Source organism: Bos taurus, chromosome 7 (assembly GCF_002263795.3).
Source record: "Bos taurus isolate L1 Dominette 01449 registration number 42190680 breed Hereford chromosome 7, ARS-UCD2.0, whole genome shotgun sequence".
In the NCBI taxonomy this organism is placed as follows: Eukaryota; Metazoa; Chordata; class Mammalia; order Artiodactyla; family Bovidae; genus Bos; species Bos taurus.
The window spans coordinates 69,071,005-69,091,950 of NC_037334.1; the positions used below are offsets into that span (position 1 = coordinate 69,071,005).

At 41.6% G+C, this 20,946-nt stretch overlaps 2 protein-coding genes across 6 annotated transcripts in view; both read left to right on the forward strand.

Annotated features, from left to right (window-relative positions):
- Positions 1-6,503, forward strand: part of CYFIP2 (cytoplasmic FMR1 interacting protein 2) — a 134,323-nt gene extending 127,820 nt beyond the window's left edge. For 3 of the 4 annotated variants that reach the window (XM_059888174.1, XM_059888173.1, XM_024994229.2), the window contains 2 exons: positions 759-906; positions 3,356-6,503. In XM_059888174.1, coding sequence (XP_059744157.1) covers positions 759-906; positions 3,356-3,523 — 316 coding nt within the window. In that variant the 3' untranslated portion in view covers positions 3,524-6,503. The remainder of the gene's footprint in view (positions 1-758; positions 907-3,355) is intronic. The other variant, NM_001205850.1, reaches the window with a different exon arrangement.
- A 4,369-nt stretch (positions 6,504-10,872) lies between these two features.
- NIPAL4 (NIPA like domain containing 4) overlaps positions 10,873-20,946 on the forward strand; it is a 35,513-nt gene continuing 25,439 nt past the window's right edge. For both annotated transcript variants that reach the window (XR_009495331.1, XM_059888807.1), the window contains exon 1: positions 10,873-11,586. Coding sequence is in view for 1 of the 2 variants with exons in the window: in XM_059888807.1 (XP_059744790.1) it covers positions 11,532-11,586 (55 nt within the window). In the remaining variant the exon portion in view is untranslated. The remainder of the gene's footprint in view (positions 11,587-20,946) is intronic.

Sequence of the window (20,946 nt, forward strand, 5' to 3'; positions counted from 1 at the left end):
TTCTCCCGTCACTTGCCCAGCTACACAGCAGAGCAGAGTTGAGGAGAGCAGACCAGGCCTGTCTCTGAAAGGTGCATGGGGGCCACAGAGATCCCCCTGGAGGAGTGGGATGGGAAGGCTGTTTTCCAGAGTGGCTGCACTTTCAGCGACAGCAGTGAGGAAGCTGGGAACATTTCCAGTGAGATTCAGCTGCTGATGAAGGACGAGAGATTCAGCCGAGAGATGCCCCACAGCCTCCCAAATCGCCTGCATTGCTGTTGAGAGTTGAGGTTGTGCAGGCTTAGTTTTACCAGACCCGAGAGGACTGGCAGCCCCCAACACCAGCAGCATCTGCTCATGGCCCCACCATGCCCCTCCATCCCTGTCCTCTCAGCCTACACTGGCCAGTTGGTCTGGTTCAAAACGACCCTTCACCTCACAGGTTTCCTCTGATTCTTGTCCAGAACCAAGACAGCATCTCATCAGAATTCTGATTGGTTGAATAAATCTCAAAGGCTGGTTGGATTTTTTTTTCTTGCAAATTTGTCTTCTTCAAAGCTGATTTTTCTTACATTAGTGGGGTGACAGACTGACACCTCTGTGGTTAGAAGGGCTTATATTGTAACCTCAGTCCTGGGAACAAATGAATCCATACTCGTAACTTCCCTTGTACCCATTTTACAGATTAAGAGAATTGGCCCAGAGATGGTCCAAGATGAGGGCTCCTCCCCCCACTCCCCCCCACCTCTCACTCCAGCTGCTTCCTCTCCTGCTCCCAGGCAGTGTTTCGGAGATGGCTTGAACTGGGCTGGCTGCTCCATCATCGTCCTGCTGGGCCAGCAGCGTCGCTTCGACCTGTTCGACTTCTGTTACCACCTGCTCAAAGTTCAGAGGCAAGACGGGAAAGATGAAATCATTAAGAATGTGGTAAGCAGCTCGTGGCTGGGGCTTGGGAGAGGGGGCCAGGCCTGACAAGCAGGCTTTCATCTGCCAAGGAGAGTGAGCTCCTTGTGGAGGCCAACTCCCTACACCGCAGGTAGGTGCGGAGACACTCAGCAGCTGGCGACCTTCTCATAGGAAGCCATGAGTCACTGGCTTGTAAGTCACTGGGATGAATCAGGTCACCCCGCAGGGCAGGGCCAGCCTCCAGAGCTGAAACACACCTTCCCTGTGCCAGTCAGAGTCTGCTCATGCCCTTTCATCATCTGCACAGACACTGTTGTGCAGGCATGGGGATGGGATGAGCACTGTGGTGGGATGAGCGGGGCTGCCGTGGGAGCATGAGGAAGGGCCAGCTAAACCAGGCTGAGGGGCTGGGGAGAGGCCTCAGAAGGCTCCCCATAGAGGTGATGCTTGGGCAAAGTCCTGAATGACCAACTGCAAATAGACAGGCAGAAAATGGGGTGCAGAATCGGGGAGATGTTCTAGACAAAGGGACTGGCTAGAGTAAAGGCACAGAGGCGTGAGGATGGATGGCTGGAAGATGGTCCTGGTGGGTCTCCAGGACCAGCCGAGAGGGAAAAAAGGCAGGTTCCACTTCATAAAGGTGACAATCTTCATGAAGTAGAATATACATAACATAAAATTGTTCTATTTTAACTATTTTTAAGTGTTCAGTTCAGTAGAGTTTAATCATTTTGAACTGTTTACTGCATTAAATTCACTCACCTTGTACAACCATCCCATTTTTTTTTTCTTGCTGTTATTTAATTGCAGGAGTTCTTTCTGTGTTCTGGGTATTAGTCCCTGATCAGATACATGATTCGAAAGTGTTTTCTTTCATTCCTTGAGTCGCCTTTTCACTCTGTTGATAGTGTCCTTTGATGCAAATGCACTTTTAATTTTGATAGATTCCAATTTATTATTTATTACACTCCATCTCCAGAACTTTTTGTCTTCCCCAAATGAAACTCTGTGCTTGGTTAACACTAACTCGCCATTCTGCCTCCCTCCAGCTTCTGGTAACTCTTCACTTTCTTTCTCTATGAATTTGACTGCTCTAGGTACTTCATATAAGTTGAATTCTTGGACTCAGAATAAGGTGTTCAGGGTGTACCATGTTGTATTAATAGCATGTGTCAGAATCATCTTCCTTTAAAGGCTGAATAGTATTCCATTGTATGTGTACATGACATTTTTTTTATCCATTGGTCAGTTGATGGACACTTGAGTTGCTCTCACATTTTGGCTGTTGTGAATAATGCTGCTGTGTCGTGAGTGTACAGATAACTGTTTCAGACCCTGCTTTCATTGCTTTGTGGTATATACCTAAAATTGGAATTGCTGGATCATGTGGTAATTCTATCGTCAATTTTTGAGGACCCCCATAATGTTTTCCACAGGCACAACACCATTTTACTTTCTCGCCAGCAATATATAAGAGTTCCAGTTTCTTTATATCCTCCCAGCACTTGTTATTTTCTGTATATTTTTGGAACTAGCCACCGTAATGTGTATGAAGTGGTATCTCATTGTGGTTTTGATTCACATTTCCTTAATGATTAGTGATATTACCATCTTTTTGTGTGCTTATTGGCTGTTTGTTTATCCTTCTTTGGAGAAATGTCTACCCAAGTGTTTTGCTCACTTTTTAATTGGGCTGGTTGTTTTTTTTCTTTGTTTGTTTGCTTGGTTTTTTGCTGTTATTTAATTGCACAAGTCCTTTCTGTATTCTGGGTATTAATCCCTAATCAGATACAAGATTTGAAAATGTTTTCTTTCATTCTTTGAATCACCTTTTCACTCTGCTGATAGTGTCCTTTGATGCAAATACTTTTTTAGTTTTGATGAATTCCAATTTATTATTTGTTACCTGTGCGTTGGTGCCATATTCCAAGAAGTCATTGCCAGGCTCAGTGTTATAAAGCTTTTTGTCTATGTTTTCTTCTAAAGGTTGTATAGTTTTTGCTCTTATGTTTAGGTCTTTAATCCATTTTGAGCTTATGTTTTGTGTATGGTATAAAATAAGAATCCAAATTCTTTCTTCTGTGTGCCAGTCTTCCCAGCACCATTTATGGAAAAGACCATTCTTTCTCCATTAAATGTTGCAGGCACCCTTGTCAAAAATCACTTGACCGTATATGCAAGTCTTTATTTCTGGGCTGTCTAATCCATTGGTCCATATGTCTGTCTTCACACTATTTTGATTACTGCAGCTTTGTGGTAAGTTTTGAAACTCATGTAAAGGGTTTTATGGTTAAGTTCACATTTCATTGTCAAGCTCTGGGCTCCCATAGGAGGCCTTTAAGCAAGAGAGTGGCATTACCATTGAAGCGTCAGGACTCTGGAACCCACCCTCAACTGTATTCTTCTGCTGCTCTTGATCTCTCTATCCCCTCCTTCCACTCCTAACCTACATGCCCTTGTCCTTCTCCAGCCCCTGAAGAAGATGGCAGACAGGATCAGGAAATACCAGATCTTGAACAATGAGGTTTTTGCCATCCTGAACAAGTACATGAAGTCCGTGGAGACGGACAGTTCCACCGTGGAGCATGTGCGCTGCTTCCAGCCGCCCATCCACCAGTCCCTGGCTACCACCTGCTAGGCAGAAGGTCCTGCAAACCCTCGAGCTGGAGGAGAAGAAGCAGGAGAGAGAAAGCCACGGCCAGCCTGCAACAGGGTCCGACTGGACAATGCGTGAGATGAACCTGGAAGCAAACAAGAACCTCCCCAAACACATGTGCACCTCCCGAGGGCTGGGCCTCTGCATGCTCTCCCGTGACATCTCCATGGTGGTGTTTCCATAGTGTAAATGAAAAAAAAGAAGAACAGAAACAGGGCAGTACTTGCTTTTTTCTCTTTTTCCCCTCAGCTATGTTAAGAGCCCTAGTTTCACCCTTTCTCCATCTCATGGTCCCCACATCCATGGTTGCTACACAGAACCTCCTCCCCGATTGTGACCTCCTGCCCAGTGCCCACATGCAACCCCAGGACTGAAGTCTTAGAGATGGAGAAAAGAGTGTGGCCATGCCCCAAGATGTCAGCCTGGCTTGACAGGCATGCTTCCACTTCCTAGCATCTTCGCCTCCTTTGGCTCCCTCCCCCCACTTCCCATGGTGTCATCTTGTCCTGCTCCAGATGCCAGGGATTCAACCACGAAGTGTACTCCTGGACCAAGCACTGAGAGCCATGGTGAATGGGCGACGAGCTTCCTGGTATCAGTACCATGGTAGATGGTGTTGAGATGTTGCCTTTGGCCTTCCATGGACTCTTAAAACCACATCCTGACTCCCCTCTCAGGGCACTCCTAGGGAGAACTCAGAAATGCATTCACAGCTGGAATGGGTGAGTGGAAATGGAGTAGGAAGATGGTCAGGCCTGCTGTGTAGAAGCAGTATTTATGAACACAGCCAGGAATTCCATAGTCCAAAACAGAAAGCTGTTAGAACACTGCATCGGCTTGATGGTGAGAGGGTCCTTTATTTATTGAACAAATACTTAGCACCAAGTCCCCCAGAGAGTGAGCACTGTACTACTGGCCAGACATGCACTGCCCACAGCATTAGCCAGCAACCAAATTAGGGGCCACTTCTTGGCACAGAATCTCTCATCAAGAAAAACCCTCACAAGAAAGAAAATATTAAAGGGTTATTTTAACAGAATCCAGAAACACCTTGGGGTCAAGGAGGTAAGGAGTGTAAATAATACTTGTCAATGAGCTTTTAATACCAACCAACCCAGGGATCAAACCCACGTCTCTTGCATCTCCCTCATGGGCAGGCAGATTCTTAACCACTAGCACCACCTGGGAAGCCTCTTTTAATACTAAAATACACCCAAAGAGGAACCCTGTTCTAATGAATCAGGACTTTTATTGTCCTAGAAGCTGAAAGATTCTGGAGACATTTGACCTTTGGCTTCTGTTCTTTGATGTTCCTTAACTTAGATTTTGAGATATGGGTCATATCTCACAGGGACATTGTTGTTCAGTTGCTCAGTCATGTCTGACTATTTGCGACCCCATGGACTGCAGCACGCTGGGCTTCCCTGTTCTTCATCATCTCCCAGAGTTTGCTCAAACTCATGTCTATTGAGTCAGCGATGCCATCCAACCAAGCCTACTTCCATTTCCCAGAATGAATCAAAATTCCTTGCAGAATCTCTTACTGAGCATGGGGAAGCTGTTCAGAAGGACAGAAGCCTTTGGGAAATGAATGTGCTTACAGAGCACCTTATCATCAAAGGGAATCTGTGAGCCTGAGATCATAAGAACATATAAAATGAGACAATTTGGTATTTTTTCCCTGGCCCAGGAAGGAAAAGAGAGAAAATAAACCAATAATGATTGCCTCACTCAGGGCAGATGAATAGAAATTGTTTCCATTATCCAGATGACCCATTTCATCCCCAGGCAAGAGCAAAGAAGTGTCCATAGCGGGAGGTTTGTGTTATCCACTTCACCAAGGAGGACAGAGGTGGGGCTCGCCAAGTGTGATCCAAAGGCCACCTCCATCAGGACTTCTGAGATTAGCACGTTTGATGCAGATTCCTGGGCCTACCTCAAACCCACCAATCCTGCATCTCTGGGAGCAGAATTGAGAAATCTGCACTTGCCACAAGCTGGATTGTTCTGTTACATATCAGAGTCTGAGGACCACTGCTGCAGAGGACCCCTGCACTGCTAACCTTGGGCTTTGAGCTCCCTCTGAGCCATGAAAGAAAATAACTGTAGGGAAGGAAAGTGAGTCAGGGTACAAGCTGTCAGATCCTATTCTCATAGGAAAAGTATTTCTCTCTCTCTCTTATTTTTTCCTTCTTGAAGATCATACGTGTGTCCCAAAGGCAAGTGAGGGGTTACACCACATGGGAGAACTATATGGTAAAACTCACCTTCAAAACCTGCAAAAACTTCTAAGCTCCAGAGTCTTCTGAGTCTTCAGGCCTGTCTGGGTACAGTAGCTTGCTCACTTTCTCAGCTACTTGACTCTCTGTTAAGTCCTGGAGATCATTCTAAATCCTTGACTATTGCTTTGTTGAGATTTGGATCACCCATTTGATGAGATTGATATTTCAACAACCTGCCCCTCCCATCCTATCATAGCCCTGACTTTGACCCTCTGGGTAGAATCCCATTGTCCTCAAGAGATTTTATCTCAGTAAATTGAGGTCTTCACCTTTAGGAGAGATGTTTCATTTCCCTGGCTCACCAGCAGCATTGATTCACAAATACAGAACGGGTTTAATATTCTTTCCTTCCTGGTGTTACTGCCCCTCTTTTGATTTTTTGTGTATCTAAGAACCAAGAAAAATAAAATCTTAGGTTTTAAAAGGTTTAAAAAAATTCTGTTTCACAAACTGTCAAATGTACCATATTTGTATTAAGAGTTGTCGGGGATTTTTGTACAATGAATTTACATTTATTTATGGTGACTTATATTTACGCTTGTGATCAAATAATGATGTTAAATTCTTAAATCATATTTGCTATGCAGCTGAAGATGATATTTTGCTTTGTATTTTGGGGTACCTGTGTTGAGTTGATAAACATTTCCATCTCCATTAAAACTGCTTCCAAACTCGTGAAATGAGTGTCTTGTCTTGATTCTGGTTCATATTCTAGTCCTAGTTAATCTGTGGAAGACCACGGGAAAATTGGTAACTAAGGAGACAACCCGAGAGAGAATGGAGGAACATAAAGAATATAAAGATGCTGCGCCCTAAACTAATGGCTTGTTTTGCTTTCTTACAGGGGGAATTATATCTTTATAAATTGACTTACTCTGGGCTTGATATTGGAGATGTTTCCTGAGCCTAGAGCTTTCATAGTCTCACAGTATAATTCTGCAGCCTAGATTCTTAGTGCTGTTTTTTGTTTGTTGTTTTTGTTTGTTTGGGGTTTTGGGTGTTTTTTTTTTTTTAATTGGAGTGTGGTTGATTTACAATGTTGTGTTAGTTTCAGATATACAGCAAAGTGATTCAGTTATATATATATCTACTCTTTTTCAGAAACTTTTCCATTATAGATTATTTTAAGATATTGAATATAGTTCTCTGTGCTATACAGTAGGTCTTTGTTATTTTTAAGTTTTATATATATATTAGTAGTAGTGTTTATCTGTTAATCCCAAACTCCTAATTTATCCCTTCCTACCTTTCCTCTTTGATAACCGTAAGTTTGCTTTCTGTGTCTGTAAGTCTATTTCTGTTTTGTAAATAAGTTCATTTGTATCATTTTTTAGATTTCACTTATAAGTGATATCATATGATAATTTGTCTGACTTAGTATGATAATAATTTGATCCATCCTTGTTGCTGCATATTGCATTGTTTTTTTCTTTTAATGGTTGAGTAATATTCCATTGTGGAATATTATGTGTACACACACACACACACACCTTTCATCTGTTAATGAACATTTACATTCCTTTCATGTCTTGCTATTATAAGTAGTGCTGTTATGAACCTTGGGGTGCCTGTATCTTTTTGAATTCGAATTTTTGTCTTTTCTGGATATATGCCCAGGAGTGGATTGGTGGATCATATGGTAAGCATATTTTTAGTTTAAGTAACCTGCATGTTGTTTTTCATAGTGGCTGCACCAATGGCACCCCACTCCAGTACTCTTGCCTGGAAAATCTCATGGATGGAGGAGCCTGGTAGGCTGCAGTCCATGGGGTCGCTAAGAGTCAGACACGACTGAGCGACTTCACTTTCACTTTTCACTTTCATGCATCGGAGAAGGAAATGGCAACCCACTCCAGTGTTCTTGCCTGGAGAATCCCAGGGACGGGGGAGCCTGGTGGGCTGCTGTCTATGGGGTCGCACAGAGTCAGACACGACTGAAGCGACTTAGCAGCAGCGGCAGCACCAATATATGTTCCTACCAAAAGTGTAAGAGGGTTCCTTTCTTTTCACATCCTTGCTGACAGGTTGTCTGTATTCTTTTTGTTGATAACCATCCTGGCAAGTGTGAGGTGATATCCCACTGTAGGTTTGATTTGCATTTCCCTGATTATTGTCAATATTGAGCATCCTTTTATGTGCCTGTTGGCCATCTGCGTGTCCTCTTTGAGAAAATGTCTATATAGTTCTTCTGCCCATTTTCTGAATCAGGTAATTTATTTTGTTGATGTAGAATCATAAGAACTGTTTATATACATTGAATGTTAACCCCTTGTTAGTTATATCATTTGCAAATATCTTCTCCCACGCAGTAGGTTGTCTTTTCATTTTGTCAACAGTTTTCTTTGCTGTGCAAAAGCTTTTAAATTTAACTAGGTCTCATTTGTTTACTTTTGCTTTAGGAAAGGAATTTAAAAAAATATTGCTCTGATTTATGTCAAAGAGTGTTCTGCCTATGCTTTCCTCTAGCAGTTTTATCAGTCTTACATTTAGGTCCTTAGTCCATTTTGAGTTTGTTTGTATATGTTGTTAGGGAATGTTCTAAGTTTACTGTTTTACCTGTAGCTGTCCAGTTTTTCAGCACTACTTATTGAAGAGATTGTCTTTTTCTCCATTATATATTCTTGCCTCCTTTATTGTAAAAGAGTTTACCATGAGTACATGGGTTTATGTCTGGGCTTTCTATCCTATCTCATATATATCATTTATCAATACATCCCTAGTTCTAAGAGGAAGCATGAAACTAATATGTAATAAGGCCTGATGTGTGTGGGCATCATGCTAAATTCCATTCATCCATTCCTTTGAATCAACCACAGTCACTGTGCTAAATTCCACCTTTGACAGAGAGACTATGCAGCATATTTATTTTCACATGGTTATAAGTGACAGCTAGAATTTGAACCCTGTTCTAAAGGCTCGGCTTTTGTTGTTACACTATACTAAATCAATCATTCGGGCTGGACCTCAAGACTGGACTTAGGAGTTTGATTACTGGACTTTGGGGGGCTTTGGATAAGTGCAGTTCGGTTCAGTCGCTCAGTTGTGTCTGACTCTGCGACCCCATGAATCACAGCATGCCAGACCTCCCTGTCCATCACCAACTCCCGGAGTCCACCCAAACTCATGTCCATTGAGTCACTGATGCCATCCAGCCATCTCATCCTCTGTCGTCTGCTTCTCCTCCTGCCCCCAATCCCTCCCAGCATCAGCGTCTTTTCCAATGAGTCAACTCTTCGCATGAGGTGGCCAAAGTATTGGAGTTTCAGCTTTAGCATCAGTCCCTCCAACGAACACCCAGGACTGATCTCCTTTAGGATGGACTAGTTGAATCTCCTTGCAGTCCAAGGGACTCCCAAGAGTCTTCTCCAACACCACAGTTCAAAAGCATCAATTCTTCGGCACTCAGCCTTCTTCACAGTCCAACTGTCACATCCATACATGACCACTGGAAAAACCATAGCCTTGACTAGACGGAGCTTTGTTGGCAAAGTAATGTCTCTGCCTTTGAATATGCTATCTAGGTTGGTCATAACTTTCCTTCCAAGGAGTAAGCGTCTTTTAATTTCATGGCTGCAGTCACCCTCTGCAGTGATTTTGGAGCCCCCCAAAATAAAGTCTGACACTGTTTCCACTGTTTCCCCATCTATTTCCCATGAAGTGATGGGACCAGATGCCATGTAAAATGGAGCAAAACCAGCTATAAGGAGAGGTCCAGCCTAGTGTAAGGGAAGTTCTCAGGCTGAAGGCACCTGGGGACTTCTTGCACTCATCAGAAAGGTTGGTCCTAGAAGATCACTAGAAAGATGTGTTTAAGACCAACACTGGTGCTGGGAGCATCACAGCTCCCAGATTTACACAGCACCAGGTTTCCTTGAGTCGGACACGACTGAGCAACTGAACTGAACTGAACTGAATGTTCACAGATTTCCTAAAGGCCAACCACTGAGATGAGTCCTAGAGAATTCATTAGTGACCCCCCTCATTGCTGCAGTCTGGGCTACCCTTGAATTTCTCAGGGCCTCAGTTTCCTTGTCTTCAAGGTTGACAAAATAACCCGAGGTTCCTTCCAGCTCTGCTATCCCCATACTAGGTCATTTCCTACTGGTGTACTTTGAGGGACCTGACAACTTCACAGACTCAAAATCTTTCTCAGCCATGTGATATCACCTCCAAGGGTTCTCATCTTTAGGGCTGGTATATTTGATCTAGCGTCAATGGGCTAGATCCAATGAAAAGAAGATTGCATGGTCAAATAAATTTGGGGAATGTGTCATGCTCTCTCCCCTCTTGAAGATGGGCAGTGGTCGGAGGAGTCTAGTAGAACATAATTAGCCTGGATTAACACCACGTCTCCCAGATGGCTGTGACCTTAGACACTCCTTTCTCTGCAACACTAATGATTCTCTCATGGAACATTCTTTTAAAACCACTGGGCTCAGGATGTGGATATCCATGTTAAGATAGTTTTCTAAATTCCCACTAGAGAAGAACCACTTATACATGGGCAACCATGACACCTGGGCAATGGGATCCAAGTGGGAAGAGAAGTAGGGACTTGACAAAGTATTGAAGGAATTCAGGTGGAAAAGGGAAGCATTTTCATGATGGAAGAACATAGGGTTGTTGTTGTTCAGTCGCTTAGCCGTGTCTGACTCTTTGCGACCTCGTGGACTGCAGCTCGCCAGGGTTCCCTGTCCTTCACTGTCTCCTGGAGCTTGCTCAAACTCATGTGCATTGAGCCAGTGATGCCATCCAACCATCTCATCCTCTGTCATCCCCTTCGCCTCCTGCCTTCATTCTTTCCCAGCATCAGGGTCTTTAAAAAGTCAGCTCTTTGCATTGGGTGGCCAAAGTATTGGAGCTTCAGCTTCAGCATTAGTCCTTCCAATGAATATTCAGGAGCGATTTCCTTTAGGGTTGACTGGTTGGATCTCCTTGCAGTCCAGGGGACTCTCAGAGTCTTCTCCAACACCACAGTTCAAAAGCATCATGTCTTCGGTGCTCAGCCTTCTTCTGAAAGGCAAGGGAGAAAAGGAAAGATATACCCATCTGAATGCAGAGTTCCAAAGAATAGCAAGGAATAATAAGAAAGCCTTCCTAAGTAAACAATGCAAAGAAATAGAGGAAAACGATAGAATGGATGAGCCTAGAGACCTCTTCAAGAAAATTAGAGATACCAAGGAAACATTTTATGCAAAGATAGGCACAACAAAGGACAGAATATAGCACAACTGTGTGTATTCACTTGCTGTGTGAATACAGAGTTACACAGGATTGCCATGACAAAATACCACAGCCCAGGTGGCTGAAACAACAGAAAAATGTGTTTTCTTAAAATTCTGGAGGCTAGAAGTCCAAGATCAAGGTGTCAGAAGAGTTGGTTTCTCCTAATATCTCTCTCCTTGAATACAGATGCCTATATTCTCCCTGTCTTCACATGGTCTTCCCTCTGTGTCTCTGTCAGAGTCTCCTAAGGACACCAGTCACATTGGATTAGGGCCCATTGGTTATGACCTCATTTTACCTTAGTTACCTCAATAGAAGCTCTGTCTCCTCTAGAACTCATTCTGAAGTACTGGGGACTAGGGCTTCAACACAGGAATTGAATGAAATTCGTATCAATTGAGGAACTCAGCCTGTAACAATGAAGAAGAAAATAAATCTGGGAAAGATGCTGATTCTGGGGCCCTGGACTGTTTGAGGCTGGCATGCACTGCTTTGAGAAATACTTCTTAAACACTTTTTTCAAGCCTTCAAACAGAGGTATGTATATAAGAGAAAAGAGGGCTAGCCTATGATGATGGCATTTTTAGCTGAAAACTCCTGAGTAATTTTTGGGCCATGGACAGCAAATAGTTTGAATTTATTGCTAGGAAACATGGTTACAAGTGTCCCTTTAATGTATAAAGATTATGTACAATATTTTATGGAGCTGTTAAAAAATAGAACATTTGGTGAAACATATCAGATTTCTTATTAAAACCTATTTCACACACTCAATGGAATTGCCAACAAAATTCTGTTAAAGTAATTAGACTTCATTTAGATAAGGTAAAAGAAACACTGGAAGAGTTTAGTCAAATCACAGAAGATCATAATAGAATGAGCTATCTTGGAGGGAAGCAAAAATTAACTTTGAATTTGTAGTCACTAACACTCACAACGGAGAAGGCAATGGCACCCCACTCCAGTACTTTTGCCTGGAAAATCCCATGGATGGAGGAGCCTGGTAGGCTGCAGTCCATGGGGTTGCTAGAGTCGGACACGACTGAGTGACTTCACTTTCACTTTTCACTTTCATGCATGGGAGAAGGAAATGGCAACCCACTCCAGTGTTCTTGCCTGGAGAATCCCAGGGACGGGGGGGCCTGGTGGGCTGCCGTCTATGGGGTTGCACAGAGTCGGACACGACTGAAGCGACTTAGCAGCAGCAGCAACACTCACTATGAACTATTTCCTGCTATTATTATTACAAAAAGTCAAAGGTATCTAAATTTGTCTAAGAGGATCAAAGAATATCTTTATAAATTTTAGAGAAAGGGTCTTCCAGTGAAATATAAAGACGTGCAAACAATGAACTAAGTATTTTGCATGACTGAGAAGACTCACATGTGGATAATCCCAAACTGATTTGTTTACAAACTATTTTTCAGCTGTTATAGGTCAAAATATAGTCTCATTCTTTAGCTTAAAAATATAGTTATGAATTAGTATTTATTTTATTTTTATGAGTTAGAATCACAAAAAAATAAACCTGATGTGAAGCGTATCTTCATTATTTTCTGTACCTATTGTCTCTTTCAGTATCATTTACTATTTTAAAACATTCTTCCAATTTTATTGAGATATAATTGACATACAGCACTGAATAAATTTAAGCTAAACAGCATAATGATTTGATTTACATAGATCATGAAATGTTAACATCATTTGTGAAATGTTAACATCATGAAATATTCACAAATTTAGTGAATATCAATCACCATATATATATATATATATATATATATAAATAAGATGAATAGAAAAAATTTTCTTAGTGGTGAGAGTTCTTAGGATTTACTCCCAGTAACTATTGTATGTAACTTACAACAGTTAAACTGTATGTTGTATATTTCATGCCTAGTACTTACTTCTCTTGTAATAAGTTTTGGCCTGCTTCATTCTGTTCCCTCTCACTGCAAATGTGATCTCTTCTTCCACGAATGTGTTTGTTTTTGAAGTATAATTGAACTGCAACATTATGTTTGTTCCTGGTACACAACATGTACTTCTTGGTGTTATTTAGTTGCTAAATTGTGCCTGATTCTTTTGCGACCTCATGGACTGTAGCCTACCAGGCTCCTCTGTCTATGAGATTTCCCAGGCAAGAAAACTGGAGTGGGTTGCCATTTCCTCCTCCACAAAGTATACTCTTAGTTGAGGGAAATCACAACAGATTGAGTCACATATTGTGTTCAGGGAGGTTTCCTCATAATATTCCAGGATTGAAAGATTTAAAAGAACAATTCAAAAAATACTGTAGGCTCTAGATACTGCTTTATAAGACAATGAGAACTGTAATGTAAGGGATGTTTATGTAATAAATTTATATAATAAAATATGAGTGTATGATACTTTCTGTAATGACAATATTTATATGTGACCCCAAGAATAGTTGAATGTTATATATAAAATGCCTGATTCTTTTCTGAATCTAAGTATTGCTTTAAAAATCTTATTGATAACTTCAGGTATTTCTTACTATTGAAATTAATTTTAAAGCTCTCTGATTTACAGTGACTCAAGAAAAGTTGTCTCATTTGACATTATTGACAAGAGAATACAAATTAGATAAAAATCTTGATTATAAAGAATAGGTTTTGTATTCTCATCACACCAAAATAATTAAAAAGGTAACTGTGAGGTGATGGATGTTTAAATAACTAGATTGTAATAGTCATTTCACAATGTATTTGTATATCAAAGCATCATTTTGTACACCTTGAATATGTAACATTTTTATTTTCAGTTTTATCTTGATAAAGGTAGGGGCAGGGGGAATCTTGTTTTGCTTTTTTCCACCTGTGCAAATCCTGTATTAAAGCAACAACTAAAGTACAGGGTGGCTCACATGCTTTGTTTTGTTTTTGCTGCTGTATCAACTTAAATACTAATCACTTGTTTATGCATGTATATGATTTTTAAAAGGTGAACATTTATAGCTCAAAAATCAACAGAGTGACATTTCCACCCAGATACATTTTTCCATCTTATTTCCTGGTTTTAACAACAGACATTCAGAACAAGAGGGACGGCATATCAAATGTATGCCAGCACCTTCTGTGAGCACTGCTAGGGTGTCTGAGAGATACACTGAAGGTTTACATTCCTCAGTAAAGAAAAATAATTTATGCGGGTATATTCTTAGACCTATTTGGCTTCATTTTACATTTTCTATGAGCTTCAGATTCAGTGGTGATTTAGACCCCTTAAAATGACATCTCTGAAAAAGTCTTAATTAAAGGTCATTATCACTGACATATGATATTTTTATGTATAACAGACACTCAGTCCTTCAGAAAGCAAAATAAGTAATTCTGTTTTATTCGATTTTTCCCCCCACCACTGATCTGTTTAATCCAAATCTTGTTCATCACTGTAGAAACCCTATAAGTCATTAGGAAGATGAACTTTGTTATCTACTAAAGGATTTTAAAATGAACAGGTGAATGTAAAAATGACTAATACCTTGAAGATGGTGGTGGTTTAGTTGCTAATTGTGTCCAACTCTTTGCCGTCCCATGGACATAGCCTGTCAGACTCCTCTGTCCATGGGATTCTCTAGGTGGGAATACTGGAGTGGGTTGCCATTTCCTTCTCCAGGGGGATTCTTTTTTAATTGAATATAGTTGATTTGGGGGTTTCCCTGGTGGCTCAGTGTTAAAGAATCTACTTGCAATGCAGGAGACAGGGGGACATGTGTTTGATCCCTGGGTTGGATCAAGATCCCCTGGAGAAGGAAATGGCAACTCACTCCAGTATTCTTGCCTGGAAAATCACACGGAGAGAGGAGCCTGGTAGTCTGTAGTCTATGGGGTCGCAAGAAGAGTTGGACAGAACTCAGTGACTAAACAACAAAAAACATGGTTGATTTACAGTATTATATTAGTTTCAAGTGAATACCATAGTGATTCCGTATCTTTACATTATATTCCATTAAAGCTTTTTACAGGTTAGTAGCTGTAATTCACTGTGCTGTACCATGTGTCCTTATTACCTACGTATTTTACACCTAGTAGTTTCTCTCTCTTAATTCTATACTCTATTTTGCCCTTCTTTGCTTCCCTCTTCCATTGGAAACCACCAGTGTTTTTTTATTTTTGTTTTTTTTTTTTCTTTTTCTGTACCTGTGAGTCTGTTTTTTGTTTGGCTATATACAGTTGTTTGAACTTCCCACGTGGCTAAAGTGGTAAAGAATCCACCTGCCAATGCAGGAGATGAAAGAGAAGTGGGTTCAATCCCTGGGTGGGGAAGATTCTGTGGAGGAAGAAATGGCAACCCACTCCAGTATTCTTGCCTGGAGAAGCCCATGGACAGAGAAGCCTGGCGGGCTACAGTCCATGGGGTCACAAAGAGTCAGTCACGACTGAACACACACAGTTCTTTGTTTTCAGTTTTAGATTCTACATGTAAATGATATCATACAGTATTTGTCTTTTTCTGTCTGACTTCACTAAGCATAATGTTCTTTTGGTACATCCATGTTGCTGCAAATGGCAGGGTTTCGTCCTTTTTATGGCTGAGTAACATTCCATTATGTGTATGCGTGTGTGTTGTGTGCATGTGTGTGCACACCGTGCCTGTTTTATCCATCTGTTGATGGACACTTGGGTTGCTGGCATATCTTGGCTTTTTAAATAGTGCTGCTATGAACATTGGGGTGCATGTATCTTTTAAACTCAGACGTGGAACTGCTGGTAGTTCTATTTTCATTGTTTTTGAGGAACCTGCATACTGTTTTGTCTCGCGTCTGCACCAATTTACATTTCCACCTACAGTGTACAGGGTTCTCTTTTCTCCACATTCCCACCAACACTTGTTATTTTTAGACTTTTTAACGATAGCCATTCTGACAGGTGTAAGGTGATATCTCTGTGGTTTGGGTTTTCATTTCTTTAATAATTATTGATATTGAGCATCTTGTCATGTACCTGTTAAGTCATCTATGTGTCTTCTTTGGAGAAATGTCTATTCAAGTCTTCTGTTCATTTTTTGATTGAGTTGTTTATATTGAGTAGTTTGAGCTATTTATGTATTTTAGATATTAACCCCTACTGGTCATACTGTTTGTAAATATTTTCTTCCATTCCATAGGTTGTCTTTTCATTATGTCAATGGTTTCCTTTGCTGTACAAAAGCATTTAAGTTCAATTAGGCCCCATTTGTTTATTTTGCCTTCATTTCCTTTGCTTTTGGAGATGGATCAAAAAAAAATATTGCTTCGATTTATGTCACAGTGTTCTGCCTATGTTCTCTTCTAGGAGTTTTATGGTTTCAGGTATTATATTTAGCTCTTTAACCCATTGTATGTGGTGTGAGGAAATGTTCTAATCTCATGTCCAGTTTTTCCAGCACCACTTATTGAAGTGACATTGTGTATTCTTACCTCCTTTGTTTAGATTAATTGATTATAGGTGCATGAGTGTGGGAATCTTGACTATAAAAACATAACAATGTTAAAATGAAGGCAAGAAAAATAAATCTTATAGAATAAATGCATATTAATTTAAGAATATCATGTCTTTATTTTCACCAAGCAAACATCACTGTCCAACAACAAAATGCCCAGAAATATGCAGTGATAATTAAATTCAGTCATCTTTGGTATTTTTACCAACTTGCAGTCATATAAAACCCATGACTTTATATATACCTTATTTTGTGTTATAAAAGTTTGTTTTATCTTCAGGATGACAGAGCATATTTTATAACAGTTTAAGAATTCTTACTTATTTAAAGACATCTGGTATGTGGTATTTTTGCCCCTGACCCTCCAGGTCAGATTCTGCCTTCAGTTCCCCTACAGTGAATAAGCCAGAGGTGGGAAAAGGACAAAGACACACTTCCCTCTGGGTGAGGAGGAGAGCCAGTCTCCACCTCCCCATCTGGTTTGATTTACTCTGATTTTCTCAGTCTGCACTCCCCTCTCAGCCTTTTCTCCATATTCCCAGATGTGCTGTCTGGCTCGCCCAGAGCTTCCGGCAGAATGGGGAAAGCAGAGGGTTTCCCTGGGAAAGTATGTTGTGAGATGCTATCAGAGCTAAAAATATACGGTCCCTAGGCTCCACCCTCATTAGTTAGAATAAAGCCCAGGGATTTCTGCCTTCTGGAGTTTCAGACCAACATGAAAGGGGGATATCAAAGAGCCCCTGGTTGGGGCATTTCTGAAACACTTCTGGCAAGGAGCCCAGTCCTGAGCTGGAGGAAGATTGTGGGACTCACTGGGGCTGCAGTGGGGCAGGGGCTGATCGCCTGGATTCAGCCCATCCACAGCTGCCCTGTATTCTTTCATTCCCTCCCCCTGTCATCAACATCCCCTCCAATACTCAAAGATCCAGGCTCAGAAAGCAGTAGAAGCTAAACAACCAACCACACCAAGGGCTCTTTTCAGTTCACCCTGGAGTCCCAGGCTCCCCTTGTCCCTTTTGAGATGCTTACACCTGCCTTTGTCTGTCAAGAATGCACCCCTGCCTCACCCGCACCTCCTCCTCTTCACAGTCTCAGACCTTCCATCATCCTTCAAGCCTCACTTAAAATACCCTTCCTCTTGGAAACTTAGGTCCCATGTGCTCTGTTAAATACTCTCTGAGCATTCTGTACTTGACCTTGTTATTAATCAAAATTATATTTCTGTGTTGTGTGACCATCTCATGAATATAATTCATGAGTATAGAGGTTTTGTCTGTCTTGCTCAGCACCATAGAACCTGTGCCTTAAACAGCAGGTGATACATTTAAAGTGTTTCACCTGTCTGCTGATTGCATCAATTGCCCATCCCCTCAAAAAAATTTGCCATGTAATTGGTGTCAACAAGCTGGTTAGTTGGTTTAGTCGGCAAGTCATGTCCGACTCTTGCAACCCCATGGACTGCAGCCCACCAGGCTCCTCCGCCCATGGGATTCTCCAGGCAAGAATACTGGAGTGGGTTGCCATTTCCTTCTCCAATTAACAAGTTAGCCTGCCTTAAAACAGCAGCTGTTGTAAAAGAGAATAAAGGACTAATTATCTGGAATTGATCATGGGCCTGATGTTTGTACTATGGGGATGATGGTTGTACTGTATAGGGCAATAGGGAGGACTAGAGTTAGGATAGAGGCAGGGGGGCAGACTCTAGAAAGAAACAGCGTAAGGGATGGGCATGGAGTCTGGGGTCAGGCATGGGGACAGGGTCTGCTGAGAGCAGTTCATGGTGGTGATAATTTTCTCTTTCTTAGGATCCTCCTTAGTCAATAAAGCGGGCAAAAAGAAGTAAGTAGTTCAAAAGCTCGGTTCTTAAAAACCCAGCTCTGCTAAGAACTAGAGAATTCTTTTTTTTTAATTAATTTTTATTGGTGTATAGTTGCTTTACAGTGTGTTAGTTTCTACTGTACAGTAAAATGAATTGGCTATTGGCTTAAGAGCTCAACGTTCAGAAAACGAAGATCATGGCATCTGGTCCCATCACTTCATGGGAAATAGATGCGGAAACAGTGGAAACAGTGTCAGACTTTATTTTTTTGGGCTCCAAAATCACTGCAGAGGGTGACTGCAGCCATGAAATTAAAAAACACTTACTCCTTAGAAGAAAAGTTATGACCAACCTAGAGCCTGGTAGGCTGCAGTCCATGGGGTCGCGAAGAGTGGGACACGACTAAGCGACTTCACTTTCACTTTTCACTTTCATGCATTGGAGAAGGAAATGGCAACCCACTCCAGTGTTCTTGCCTGGAGAATCCCAGGGGCGGTGGAACCTGGTGGGCTGCCATCTATGGGGTTGCACAGAGTCGGACACGACTGAAGCGACTTAGCAGCAGCAGCAGCAGCAGTTAGCATATTGAAAAGCAGAGACATTACTTTGCCAACAAAGGTCCATCTAGTCAAGGCTATGGTTTTTCCAGTGGTCATGTATGGATGTGAGAGTTGGACTGTAAAGAAAGCTGAGCACCGAAGAATTGATGCTTTTGAACTGTGGTGTGGGAGAAGACTCTTGAGAGTCCCTTGGACTGCAAGGAGATCCAACCAGTCCATTCTGAAGGAGATCAGCCCTGGGATTTCTTTGGAAGGAATGATGCTAAAGCTGAAACTCCAGTACTTTGGCCACCTCATGCGAAGAGTTGACTCATTGGAAAAGACTCTGATGCTGGGAAGGATTGGGGGCAAGAGGAGAAGGGGACGACAGAGGATGAGATGGCTGGATGGCATCACCGACTCTATGGACATGAGTTTGGGTGAACTCCGGGAGTTGGTGATGGACAGGAAAGCCTGGCATGCTGCGATTCATGGGGTCGCAAAGAGTTGGACACGACTGAGCAGCTGAACTGAACCAAACTGATACATATATATATATATATATCCCCTCCCTTTTGGCTTTCCTTCCCACTCAGGTCTCCACAGGGCATTAAGTAGAGTTCCCTGTGCTACACAGTCTGTCCTCATTAGTTGTCTATTTTATACACAGCATCAATAGTGTATATGTGTCTCCCAATTCCTTCCACACACCCCCTTTCACCCTTGGTATCTATATGTTTGTTCTGTGTCTCTTTTTATGCTTTGCAGATAAAATCATCTATACCATTTTTCTAGATTCCACTATATGGGTTAATATACAGTATTTGTTTATCTCTTTCTGACTTACTCTCTGAACGTCAAGTTCCTTATGGATAAGAATAGTAACAGTTATAATACCTATTTCTGCTGTTACTGCAGTAACCAAATGATAGTATGTGTGCATTATCTTAGCACAGTGTTTGGAAAGATTTGGGGAATCAAACACCTACCTAATCTCTTGGTGTAAATGACAGAGGCTGTAGCTCTGTATAATTACCGCTTTAAAAAATTATTATGAATTTAGTGGCTTACAGCAACACAAACTTATTATCTTACAATCATGGACATCAGAAGGTCAAAGTCTTCCAACTTAATCATTAGGCTAAAATCAAGGTGTCAGTATTTCCTTGGGGCTTTGCAAGGGCTGGAAATGTTCTGTATTCTTCTGAGGATGGCAGTTACAAGGGTATGTTCATATGTAAAAATACATTGATCTTCACACATTACTTTAATATTTGTGCACTATTTATGAGATGTCAGGGCTTCCCTGATAGCTCAGCTGGTAAAGAATCCGCCTGCAGTGGAGGATACCCCGGTTCAATTCCTGGGTCGGAAAAGTCTGCTGAAGAAGGGATAGGATACCCACTCCAGTATTCTTGGCTTCCCTGGTGATTCAGATGGTAAAGAATCCGCCTGTAATGCAGGGGACCTCGGTTCGATTCTTGGATTGGGAAGATACCCTGGAGAAGGGATTGGATACCCACTCCAGTATTCTGGCCTAGAGAATCCTGTGGACTGTATAGTCCATGGGGTCGCAAAGAGCTGGACCCGACTGAGCGACTTTCACCTATGAGGTGTTGCTGCAATAAAAATGTACATTCAAAAATTTAGGATTTTTTTCCTATGGCCAAAAGCCAAGAGTTATTAACCTGATTGCCCCTGAAATTCAGTGCAAAGTGGTATGTGTAGGTTGGTGTGTGTGTCTTTTGGGGCCAAAATGTTCACAGTTTTTTTGTTGTTGTTGTTAGATTCCTAAAGGGATGTGGGGCCTTAAAAGGTAAAAAATTACCAGTGAGGTCCTTCTCTAAATGAGGATCACTTGCTCCTGGTTCTACTGGGGTTTACTTAAGGTCAGACCAGTTTGTGCAGACCAGGCATTCTGGAAATGCAAGATGGAGTTGAAGAGGCATAAATATATTTATCGGACCTGTCACAAAACAAACAATGACATTTTTCTTTGGGCAGCAAAATGTAGATAATTAACTCTAGTCAGTTTTTAGTTCAGTTTTTAAAAGGCATGGCTTTCCATTAGCCCAGTGACTTGGCCTGCAGGCA